General features: G+C 33.2%; 1 protein-coding gene across 2 annotated transcripts in view; it reads left to right on the forward strand.

The window, feature by feature from the left end:
- Positions 1–13,538, forward strand: part of LOC118182160 (phosphatidylinositol 5-phosphate 4-kinase type-2 alpha-like) — a 131,330-nt gene that overhangs the window by 61,344 nt on the left and 56,448 nt on the right. For both annotated transcript variants that reach the window (XM_085806552.1, XM_085806553.1), the window contains exon 2: positions 8,426–8,523. In XM_085806552.1, coding sequence (XP_085662678.1) covers positions 8,426–8,523 — 98 coding nt within the window. The remainder of the gene's footprint in view (positions 1–8,425; positions 8,524–13,538) is intronic.

The raw sequence follows: 13,538 nt of genomic DNA on the forward strand, positions 1-13,538 counted from the left end.
TCATATTTCTGTAGTGTTTTTTTTTTTTTTTTTTTTTCCTTTAAAAGAAGCGGAGCATTCATTGGAACTAATGAAAGATTCGCAGATACACATCTATATGAACAAATTTTAATAGCTTCTTAAATATGTTTAATGTATGCTGCTGTATTCAACGAAAAATAATAATAAAAATTAAATCATATGAATAAATAAATAAATGCATTATCAACACACGTAATTTTAACTTTGTTTAGAAAGAATAAGCAAACCAGATGACTGAAGTTCGACATAATTTGGGGGGTGTGCGATGAACGAAGTTTTACGTGAGAGAAAAATAGACGGCCTTTACTGCTCCTTCAGTACTTTTTAGAAATTCTTATGTAATAATTCGGATTGTTCTTTGTCTTCCAATATGTTTAATCTGCTTATATCGTCTGTCTATCGGCCGAACTTCTTTTTCAAGTTCTCTCTATATATATACGCAAGTTCTTGGTAGTGGGTAAATTCAAATTTTTAATTGGAATAACTGGTTTTCGTCACTCTCTGAACGATAAACTGATGCTTGGCTGCCTCTTGCGCAGAACGGTTTTCGTCGTCTATTTATACGAAAGAAGTGCTCTGGCAGGGGCTCAGTTCTCAGTTAATAAAGAACTTGTCCTTGGCTATAAAAATGCGTTCCTAGTATGCTTATTTGAATAAGTACATGTATCTTTTGTGTAATTAAAAACAATCGGCACTTTTACTAGAAACTCTTTTAAATTAAATTAAATTTATTTATTTATTTGTGTCTACTAGAATAGCATTTTGTTTATCGATGATTTAAAAATTTTGACTGCAAATCTTTACATTCACAGCATCATTATTTTGTTAAAAAATAGTTATTTCGGATGGATTATGTTATAATGGAAACAAAGCATTTAATGTGGTTATGTTGTTTGCGACTCTCGAAGTTCCGGAAGCATAGCTTTATTTGGCGAATTAATAATTTGATTTAGCTTGTGCGCAATTAGTTATCAGTGAAGGTGGACTGGAGTTCGTGCCAAACATTTTTGGCTTCTAACTTTCGTTGACCTCTGTGTAAATTTAAATGAGTTCCCCCTCCCAGAGAAAAAAGTAGTATATGTTTTTACATTTATTATTATTTTTTTTAACATTGTTTGATCGCCAACTGCATGAATTTTTTTAATTTTAAAAATCATCTAGTGAAAGAGGATATTGGTCAAATTATTATTTAAAAAAAAGTATGCTGATCAATCAATATATTGATATACTGTAGTGTATTTATTTACACAGTTAATAGGTCAGCTTAAAAAAACTATATGACAGTTCTATATGATCATACAAGTTTGTAACATGTGAGACTTATTTTTTAGTAGTCTGGATCTGTGTTTAGTTTTGAACATACCGCTGTTAGAAATGGTACATCTCATGAAATGTGACACTTTGTAGAGTCATTGGGTTTTTTCCGAAGCAGGAGACATGAAAAATGTGCAGTGCCTTTCCGAGATTCAAGCACCGGATCTCTCGATTTGCTAGCCGGACGTGCTTTCCTATTAAAGTAGGAAAGCACCCGGTAAGGAACGCGAAAATACTTTTATAGCTCTATAGGCAGTCAAAATTCTTACAGCCACCTTAAAGCATGTGTTTTGATTTACTCTTCTGAATGCGTTCACCACTAGCCAAAACTATGGTAAGAAATCTGGTACAAACTTTGATTTCAAAGAAGAATCTATAAATACCAAAACATTCATGTATCCTGTGGTATTAAAAACTGCAGAACTTTAATGTCTTTAGCTTTGAGTGCTGAGAGAGTTTGATATTATAGGAAGGTTTGATATAGCTGTGTATTTCTTAGTTTCTTTTGAAAAATGCTTGCGATTGAGGTCTGAGAAATAATGTGATGCAAATAATGCTTACTTTGATTTAATCATTTATTTATTTCTCCCCTTGAGCTAAATACATTATTTTTGTTACAGAAAGAAAGGGAAATTTGGCATGCTTTTTTTAGATCTAGCTCACGATTAATATAGAAATGCAGTGATGTTATTTTTTGTAACTTATATCGTCATTTACACCCGACATCTCCAGTGCAGGAAGGAGCAGGAATTCAAATTAATAATATGAAGTGAGTCTTAGAGCAGCGAAACACAACTACCCAAATCCCTTCTATTGTTGCATTCTCTTATCAGTCGCGAACGTTAGCAGGTACACGTGCGTTTTAAACTGTTGAGGTTTAGCGGACAGAGGAAAATGAAAATGGTCCGTCCGTAAATGTTGTATGTGGTTTCTGGTTATAAATTAATCGTCAAACGCACACACTGAAGTTTATCGTGATGACTTTCATTAATTAATGAATTTACGTATTTTAATTTTTTTTAATTTCTGAGAATAAACAGTATAGAGAGTATAACGTTTTGTAATATTTATTTGGCATTATGTGCCGCAAGTTCGTTTACGTTTATCTGGAGTAAGTTTAATATATTGAAAAAATAATTACAGTAGAAGATCTTACAACTTTATCTGATGAAAACCAGTTATTTTTAGCTAATTTCAAAATTATATCTTGATCAAAATTTAGTTTTAAGTTAAATATTATAATCATTTATTTTTCAGTAATAGTACATAAGCTTGATATCTGTAAAATAAAACTTTCATTGTTTCAGTCTATGAGCGTTTGACAGAATTTAAGACAGGTCCCCTTCCTGTTTCAATCTTTCTCGATCTGGACAATGTCTGGAGGATAATGCAGGGCGTCGCCCAGATGAGTTTACATTTCAACTGTTGAGCTAAATCTTTCCGAATGGTGGGAACATTGGCTTCAGTATTGATGGTCATATTGCAAAGAACTCCATTGATATGTCCCATGATGAACAGTTCATCACTGCAGAAATCTGAAGTGCTTTAAAAAAGGGCTTCTCAATATCTGGCAAACTCTGAACCGCGAGATGGCCACTGATTTATTTCCTGCATCCTTGCTGAAGTGTGGTCTTATTTTCCGTGCCCTGGGGTATTCTTCAGTTCCTTCGTACGTGGCTTTCGGTACCACATTTCCAGTATTTTAGGGTTGATTTCTTGTCACTGCTATTTCGCACTGATTTCTCTGGTTAAATTCTGTAGACGAGCAGTCACTTAATGCACTGACTGTTGGACTTGAGCAGCTTAGATTGGGCGATGGTCTGTACCAGTTGCGTGCTGGACTTCCAAAAATTTCGTGGCATACACTAAAGCACATTTTAAATCTTTGACATCCACCATTCGCAGGGCTTCCTGTACCTCAGCTTCCTGAATGCCATCCATAAAGTACTGCAGGGACAGGATTTTCATTGTTTCTGATAGGCAGTTCAAAAAGGCGAGGTGACATGGCTTTTCAACATCTGTGGTGAGCTCCTGGAATGTTTCCGTTAACCTGTGTTAGTGAGATTTTAACTGAAGCCTGCTATAATCATTTAAACACTTCTTGCCAAACTGCAGCTTCAACCCCCGGATAGAGCCTAGAAATGTAACCTCTGATTTTCGAGCAGAGTTTGGAGAATATCCACTGGGTCTGCTCTCAGAAAACCGGCAAGGTAGCAGTCCTTAGCTTGGAAATCCCATCCATTTGCATCTGTCAACTACAGAAAACTGAGTCTTATACTCTTGCCAGGAAGTCTTTCCATTGTAAGTTGACAGCTTTAGAGAGGTCAAGAAGTCACGAATAAAAGTTTAAATCCGTCAGAATAGCTTCCTGCTGTCACTATGAATTTCTTTAAGCTGTCAACTTCTTTGGAACAGCAAATTCTCTTTGATCGATTTGTTGTTCGACAGCAGAAACTCTTTAATTTCTTCAACTTTATCTTCAGCCGTGTCTGTTCTGCCTTCTATCGCCTCCAATTTATTTGTCTGCTGTTATGGAGGTAATTTTTCTTTGAATTTCCTCTTGACCTGCTTCAATCTGTTCTTGAATTGATTTGAAAGCCCCTTTTATTGTTTCTTGAACAGCTTCATCTCTTCATTAACAGATATTTGCCCCTCTTTCATCTCTTCTTAGACCCCTTGTATCTTTTCTTCAACTGCTTTCATTACTTTTCCCATCTTTTCTAGGAATGTAGCAAAGGAGGTCACCAGCTATCTTAGTTGCTCTTCCATTGCTCTTGTCACTGTCATTCAGCTTCATTTATGACATCAAAAATTGTTGCGTGGATACGGGTTTGTCTTTTCCGACTTTTCATGTTACATTATACAAAAGATATTACATTTTCACATATTACTTACATATATACTACATTTTCACATATTATTTCCATATATACAGAATTTGTAACAGTATTTTCTGTAGTTTATCTCTGTTTCTATATGAATTCTGCTAAGTAAAAGAAAGCACGTGAATTTTCTGGAGCCAGTTCACAGTTCTTATCCTAACACTGTATTGGCAGTTATTAACAGTACATTTCCATAGCAAATCTTCCATCATGTATAATTTTATTATGTAAAACTTGGAACACTTAATTATGGTTACTTGACAAAGTACACATATAGGGGAATAATGGACTGTTTCTACACTCATGTCCATAAATTAAGGATAATTCGGAGTCACGCGGAAATCGAACTCTAAAATAAATATATCGCCTGTAAAATCACTACACACATCTTCAAGAATCATATGCAAATTTCAGGAAGTAACAGTAACCATATGACACCGATGGTACGTCACAATGACGAGAGTGTAAGAGAGTGATATATAAGGAATACAGGCAAAGAAGTAAAATTGTTCGCAGGCGCTTTATAAGCATTTCAGTGCAATAACCGAATAGTTATGACACAAAGGACGCATTTGGATGATTTTTTACGTGGTGGAATTATCGGCCGTCTGGAATATGGGCATACCCAACTGGAAGTATCAGATGAACATGGAATTGCCCAGAGTGTCATCTCCAGGCTTTGGCAACGATTCCAAGATGATGGTAATGTGAGTAGAGGTTACAGTACAGGTCGCCCCAGAGTTACAACGCGGAATGAGGACCAGTATTTGGCAGTTACTGCCAAAAGAATCAGGCGGAGCACAGCCTCAGACCTGTCTCGTCAGCTCTCTTCAGCCACTGGTATGACAATTTCAAGGCAGACCGTGTACAGACGCTTAGGTCAAATTGGTTTATATGCTCGTAGACCTATCAGATGTGTTCCACTTACTGCAACTCACTGTCGCCTGCGGTTAGCCTGGAGTAGAGAGCATGCATTGTGGACACCGCAACAGTGGGCTTGTGTGATGTTTTCCGACGAGTCTAGGTTTAGCTTGCAGTCTGATTCTCACGGGACTTTCATATGGAGAGCTCCAGGTACCCGTTACCAACAAGAAAACATCATTGAACAACACCGTTAAGATCGTGCAGGAGTGCTCGTTTGGGGTGGAATTATTCTGGGTTCCAGAACTGACCTGCATGTTCAAATTGGAAACATGACAAACCAAATCTATCGGGACATCATTCTGGAATAACATATACATTTCTTTCGGGGGGGGGGCCTTGGATGCACAATTTGACTTTATGGATGACAACACCCGTCCTCACCGTGCAAACATCGTAAGCGAATGCCTTCAATCGGAGGATATCACTCGTATGGACTGGCCAGCATTCTCACCGGACTTGAATCCAGTAGAGCATGTGTGGGAAATGCTTGGCCGACGAGTTGCAGCCCGTCAACCTCCTCCTACATGTCTACCAGAACTTCGGAGAGCATTGCTTTTTGAGTGGTGTAATATCCCCCAAGATCAGATCAATAATTTGATACTCAGCATGCCTAGGCGTTGTACGGACTGTATTGCATCGTCTGGGAGACATGGTTGGTATGATTAACAATCATACCAACCATGTAATATTGTTTTTTTGTAAATAGGGGTTTTTTGTAATTTGCTCCAGGGAGAAAAAATCGCTATATTTTTAATAATATCAAACATGCAGCATCTTGTTTTGCTCTTTACCTTTTGTTCAATACATAAGCTTTACAAATAAGTCAAATTTGTTTTGCTTCTAACTCTTCCTTTGCTTGATTTTGCATTATCCTTAATTTATGGACATGAGTGTACTTCATTTCTCGGATGGACTGTTTCTACTTCATTTCTCGGATGGACTGTTTCTACTTCATTCATTTAAAAATTAACACGAGACAAAGAAATATTGTCCTGACAATATTCTGCTAGTTTCCCAAAAAATAAGGCAATATGAAGGAAAAGAAATAAAAACCGCATCTATATAGAAGAACCGAATGTAGTTTCAAGTATTTTTGCAATACTCGCAAGAAAGCTACTTTAATCAATCCACTTCTTGTGCCGCTTATGACACTGTTATGTGCTATAAGTGGCACATTTAATAATGATTAATAATATACATCGCTGCATAAGAATATACATGAACTGCACATTTGTAACAATATCTAAATACTTGTAATTTCATTTTGATAGCCTCTACTAATAGTGTAGTCTGTTTCTTTTCATGATGGCTTTTTAGTAAATATTTGCAAAATTTAAATTTGACGCGACCCTTATAGGGAAAAATTTGAATTTGAGGAATACTTTTCAAACTCAAACTTTTAAAGGCGGAGAGCATTTTCGTGTGATTAGCATTACTAGAGTTATTATTAACACAGAAAGGACTGAGATGGAAATTACTGGAGTTATTATTAACATTTTACATGAGCAATTTGGAAACATAACTAGATTATACCAAAGAAAACTATGCAAGTAGTCAGAATTTTAACAGAATCGAAACCTTAGATACAGCTTTTCTTGAAGGATCTCCAGAACCGACTTTCTGGGTTTACGTAAGAATGCAGTTATGAGGATGTTTCGGACCTTTCTAAAATGTGGTCTATAACTTTGGACATTAAAGACACCTTTTATGTTAAAAGAAATATGGAAATAATAAATATAGTTTACAAATTCTAATTTGTAGAAATGTAGATAAACAAAGTGCAGTTATATATGAATCTTGAAGTGCCTGTTTACAGAAATGGAATCAAAAAGTAAACAATAAATTTGTCAAAATATTCGCTAAATTGCGTCCCAGTGAAAGTATGCAGTCCTATCTGAAATATTGGTAACTAGCCACATATTCCAAGAAGATGTATTCTGTTGATATGTATGAATAGCTGTGTTTGGGAATTAAACATATTTGATTCTGGCTATCCGTGCTAGTTAAGTTATTGGTATGAATGGATAATCTGAAAAGGATCCGAATATTGTAAAAATAAAAATTTGAAGTATTTTAAATACTAGTGCATATGTATATAAGAAAAATCAGAAAATCACAGAAATAAAAACAGCCTTAAATGCTATAAAACAAAATATTCAAGTGCTTTAACTAGCATTTCTTAAAAATAAATTTAAAAAAAAATGAAATAAAGTAATGAATGCAATCTTGTACTTTTTCTTTTGGAAAAGTGCATACGTTTTTGTTAGGTCTTCCTTTGTCTAACTGGTTGGTTAGGCTTATTTATTCTATATAAAATTTAAATGACAATGTCATTCCCAGTTAGTATGCATTAACATTTTGCTTCTCTTGATTTTATCTTTATAATTATCACAACCATTAAAAGACTTATGACTGTAAAAATACTAAAATCGGTTCTCCCTAAAAGATTAATAAAACTATATTCAATGAAGTCTCACTGAATAAATATTAGAGCATCCATTAAAAAGAAAATTTTTTTATATTTTGGCCGATTCATTTTCCTGTCTTTCTCTCCCTCCCCCTTTTTGAGTAGGGATGATGCAGGGATAACCCACTTCTGAATAGGTGGGAGTGTTAATTGTATTATTGAAATAGTATAACTTATTTTAATTAAATTATTTTTATTAATTTTACTTGTAAATATTCAAATGTTGTATATTACTCTTTTTCCACACATTTCATAGCAACTAAATTTGCTCATGTTAAAGTTTTCATGGAGCCACAGTTTTTGGTAACTTTTAAGCGTGCCTACTAAAATTTATCTTCTAATTTCCTTAATTTTGCAGCACAATGCACAAAATTTTTTATCACATAGGTCTTTTTCACATAGGTCACATAGGTCTTTTTCGTTTGTTCTTCTACTTAACTATAATTATTTTAATTAAATGTATTTTATTTAAATATTATTTATAACTTATTTTATTTAAATAATGTGATTTATATTGTTATAAATTATATAAACATAATAATATATCATCATTATTTACATTATTTTGCTCTGAAGAAACCATTCATACATTTCCTGATGAATAGCTGCATTCATTTTTAACTTAGATTCACTCTTACAATGTTCATAAGCTTGTGAAATTAGTTCATTTGGTAGTTGTTGATAAATGTCAAATAATTTGAAATTTTGTTAATCATACAGTTCAGTTACTGAAAAAAATTAATTTTGATATAAGATATATTAATTTATAAGACCTTATTTTGTAAAAATTTCAAATTATTGTAATATTTTTTTACAGGTCAGTGGCTTGACTCATGTCAATATACCTGTTATGCTGATGCCTGATGATTTTAAAGCCTTCAGTAAAATACGGGTTGACAACCATCATTTTAACAAGTTTGTTACCTACTGATTTGATCCTCATTGTATTGTTATAATTTGTTTATTAGAACTGTTTTTATTATGTATATCTGATAGTAATATACCTATTCTATTTTCTAAAATATTTATTCTAGAGCAGCTATTCTCAGCTGATGGTATGTAATGCGTACCACCGGTTGATATTCACTGGTAGTACAGACAAGAAAAATAGGCGGTATGCAAAGAAACAAAGTATTTTTAACTGTTAAATTCAAAAATTAAATACCCTAACATCAAGTTTAAGTTTTTTCTAACACTAAAAAATTTATGGGATCTAAGCTTTTTTTCAAAATCAATAGCCATTTATAGACTTTGGCAAATAATATGTTTTTATTTTCACAAATATTGTTTTAGCCATAGAAATGACAAAATTTATCATAAATGATGTTTTTAAAAAGACAAATAGAAATGGATGCTGTATTTAATAGGAAATAAAAATAAGTTCCTATTTAAAGATCTCATTAATTCTTTTAGAGTTGATCAATTTATTAGCATGTCTACACTTTATGTTGCCGCCATTTCCGGGCTCATATTGCTCTATTTTCAATTATAATTTTTTTTTTTACATTGTTATGCTATCTCTAACAGCAGTTATTTTGTCTTCTTGTTGCTTTGCATTAAGAAGGTTTTATACCCCTTTCTCATGTCAATTTTTAATAACAGATGGCACTAAAAATGTTAAGCGATTAAGAATCAAATCTGTAAGACTACCTACAGCCTGAATACCATGGCAACAACACCTACCTTCCTCTGTACTCATTTGACGGGAAAGTGAGTAAGCCATAAAACTCTTAAACATGTCCCCTCATTTGAACAAAAGACCTGCTGTCATTTCTTCCATCTGTGACTCAAAGACTGCAGGGTATATTTTGACTAGTAACAGAACTTTTCCACATTTGTGTTGAAAGATATTTGTGAAATATAGAAGTCGCAGTGCGGCAGTCGCAGTTCCATTTTGCAAACTTTGTTCGTGACGCTGGATTGCCTTTTTAAGGTTGCGTAATGTTTTACAATTTGCCATCATTCTACGGAAGAAAACAGTTTTTAAAAATACCAGAATTTAAGCATTTGGTCAGTTCATCGCTACATAAAAATTATACAGTACAAAGCCTTTAATCCGGACGTCCATAATCTGGAATGATCTATAATCTGGACCTGAAAAGCTACAAACTTTCTGCGCATGTGCATATGCGTTTACGCATGCGCATAATACATTTACGCATGCGCATTTAATGTATAACGGATGGTATAAGCTAGGCTAAAATTATCTAATTATCTATTTCACTTAATGTTGCAGATTGCGTTCTTCCTTAATCTTCTAATTGGATCCGGCTTATTATTTTCTGCAGACTGTTAGAGAAATTTTATAAAAAGTAAGCTTTGATTTTCGATTATGTCAAAAAGAGTTTCCGATTCTGGAGCTGCCAAAGGATCTACAAAGCAAAAGCATGTTTCGATGTACTCCTTCCGATAGTGAAGAAAGTAATAGAGACTGTTATTGAAAACGAAAAAATTTCGATTCACAAGTTAGTCGGTATTCTCGACACAGCAATTACAAGACTTGAACAGTGGAACTGAACAAGAAATTATGTCTGTTTATAGAATTAAAGAGAAAATATTAGCACAAAAAACAAAGCAACTTAAACATTTTGCATTTAAAGAAATGTTTAATAAAGTAAACAAATAAATATTAAGCTTTTTTTTTTTTTTTTTTTTTTTTGTAAATTTTGATACCCTTTAGATCATAATTGCTCTTTATTTCATAAATTATGGTTTCATATTTTTAATTGCATGCCATCTTACCAGATTTAAATTTATGATTTATAATCTGGAATCGCCGAATTCCCGATGAGTCGGGATTAAAGACTTTGTACTGTATATTATTTCGTGCTTATTACACACACAGAGTTGCCAACTCTCCCGATTTAGGCGGGAGACTCGCGATTTTCGACCGCTCTCCCGCCAACCCGATTTACAATGTATTTCTCCCGACTTTTTCTTATTCTTAAAATTTCTCACGATTTTTATGGAACTTGGCTTAATACTTTTTTATATGAACAAAAAAATGTGATTTTGGACGTCTGAAAGCAATTGAATTTTCTCTAGATTATATCTAAAACAAAACCTTGTGAATTAGATAACTTCTGCTTTGTGAGTGAGAGCATATACGTATCCAGAAACGTCGTTCTCCAGTTCTCCAAGTGGCATCGTGCTCCACTGTGTGTCATCTGGCATATATTAACCAATGTGGACAAAGCAAGCTGTTATTTGTATGTTCTTTAGTTACTTCGGTCATTTTGTCCTGAGTTGACGTCATTTTGTCTTGAGTACACGTGCCTTCGGAAAATAGTTTTAGAAATTATCATCTTTTCTTATGTCCTGCGAAAAAGGTGAAATACTCATGTACGTTTCAAAAATTGTACACAGTTGACTTTCCTTCCATTATTTCCTCAAGGAAATGTAATAAATTTGCAATGTGTACCGTCTGTTATTGCGATTTTTCGATTTTGCATGATGGAGGGGCGGATGTTCTCAAACATGTGCGTATACAAAAACACAAGGACAAAATCAGTTGTTTTGAAAAAAACAAAAAGTTTAATTTTTATTGGGAAGCAAAGAATCAAAAAGTTATTGATGCAGAATATCTGTTTTCTGCCTTTCTACTGGAGCACAACCTGCCACTGAATGCATCGGATCACGTCGCAGCTTTATTTAGAAAAATGTTTCCCGATAGTGAAATCCCTAAGAAATACTCAAGTGCAAGAACCAAAACAGGTGCATTTGTTAAAGAAATGGATTTGAAAAATAAATCTTCAGTTATTGATTGCATTAAAACAGCTCCGTTCTGCCTCTCTACGGATGGAAGCAATAATACCAATTCAAAACTATATCCAATTAGTGTTTCTTTTTTTAATCCACAGTCTTCAGAAAATGAGTGCAGTTTACTTTCTATCCCCACTTTAGAAGGACATTTGACAGGCTTTACTAGAGCACAGCTAATTATTAAAACTTTAAAAGAAAATGTAGTCCCTCTGGATAATTGCTTAGCACTTGGTGCCGATAATGCACCGGTATTGGTAGGCTTGAAGACTGGTGTTGCAGGCATCTTAGGAAAGGAAAATTCAGATTTGCAGATTATGACGTGCACCTGTCACCTCTTAAATTTAGCAGCTGAAAAAGGGGCAGCTTCTTTACCAATAAATGTGGATGAACACATTGTTGTTATTTACTATTATCTTGAAAGGAGTTCTAAAAGGAAGGAAAAATTGAAACATTTCCAACAGCTGCATAACAGCAGTTTACAATTAGAAAACTTAAAATCAGCTGGGATTGACACCCAGTGGAGTTTAATTGGAAAACTGAAAGATGCTGATGGAATTTTAAAATATAGTGAACTGTCTAAAATTATGTTGGCCATCTTGACAGTTTCCCATATTAATGCAGAGTGTGAGAGGATTTTCAGTGTTGTTGCGATAACAAGGACTAAATTTAGATCTAAAATTAGTGATGACACATTATAAAAACTTTTATTAGCAAAAGCAGGCCTACGTGGCAATTGCTATGAACAAAATTATGAAGTTTCTTTCTTAAAGAAAGCAAAATCTGCTACTGTTTATAACATTTGTACGAAAACTGATTAAAGTTTTTTTTTTCGTTTTCTTAAACGATGCAAGTAATAAAAATGTTTTTTTATGTGTAAGGTATTTTTGTGTTGCTTGCATTTAAGAATTAATTACTATTTAAAGTTAATTCATTATAAAAAACTATATTTTCATCATTTAAAAAGTCTTTTTAACATTGTGAAAAATCTCCCGATTTCTTAAAAAAATCTCCTGATTTTTGAGTGTCATAGGTTGGCAAGTATGTGACACACATACACACACACATATATATACAAATCATACCAAATCATCGGAAAATGCTCCAAGTAGAAGAGAAATTTTTGACATCCAAGTAAATGACATAATAAGCAAGTTGAACAGCCAACGCAGGAATGCAAAATGCTTACACCTGTAAAAATATACCATAGGTAAACTATCAAAAAAATTTTAATTAAATGAATTCGTAGAGGAATAAAAAGCATTTCATAACAAATAAATGACTATAAATTTTTCAATACCACGTAAGGAAGGCAGATCCAATTTAGATCACAAGGGCAAGCACATGCTTTTGAAAAGATTCAATTATTTCAGCAACTTCTGGGGAATAAAAATTTACCCTTGCAGTATTTCCTAGTGTAATGTAAATGGAAGAATAAATTGTTAATAACAGGATTGAATAAATACTACCATCCCCTCATGCAAAAAAAAAAAAAAAAAAAAAGGGCGGGGAAAGCTCACTTAAAAAAAATCATTCAGGCAATTAATCTCCATTGATGCAGACACAGATATGCATGAACAATTTCCATCCTTCGATAAAAAAATAAGCATATTTTATTTCGGAATTAATCTACAATGAAATTATAAATGTGAAATAATCGGTATAAAGAATAAATTATTTCTCACCTCTTGATTCCATCTGCTTGTTCAAAAACGCTAACTGATCGCAGTATGTAAACAAACGAACAATAGGGTTGCCGCAAACATCCCTCTGCTGACTAAAATGACCACATTTTCATTGAGACAAAGCGGGACAAATAGAATGAAATGTGAATTGTAACTTAGTTATGAAAGCAGACCAATAATTAAAAAAATATATTTTATTGTATACATTCATATACTTTTCTGTAAATATACAAAAATGTATTTATTATTAGCTATTGTTAACTATACAAATATTTGTAAAAAACTTTAATTTGAATATAAAGTTTTTTAATTAATTTAAAATTTTACTTTAAAAAAAATTATGATTTTTCTTTTATGGTCATATTTTTTATGACCATAAAAGAGACCATAAAAGTGAATACTTTGCAATAGATTTGGATCATTTATTAAAATATCATAAAATTTCTCATATCAATTGGTCAAATTATATTTTACACTTAATACAGA

This window comes from Stegodyphus dumicola, chromosome 12 (assembly GCF_044657685.1).
Source record: "Stegodyphus dumicola isolate Sdum_Otavi_A_Nest chromosome 12, ASM4465768v1".
In the NCBI taxonomy this organism is placed as follows: domain Eukaryota; kingdom Metazoa; phylum Arthropoda; class Arachnida; order Araneae; family Eresidae; genus Stegodyphus; species Stegodyphus dumicola.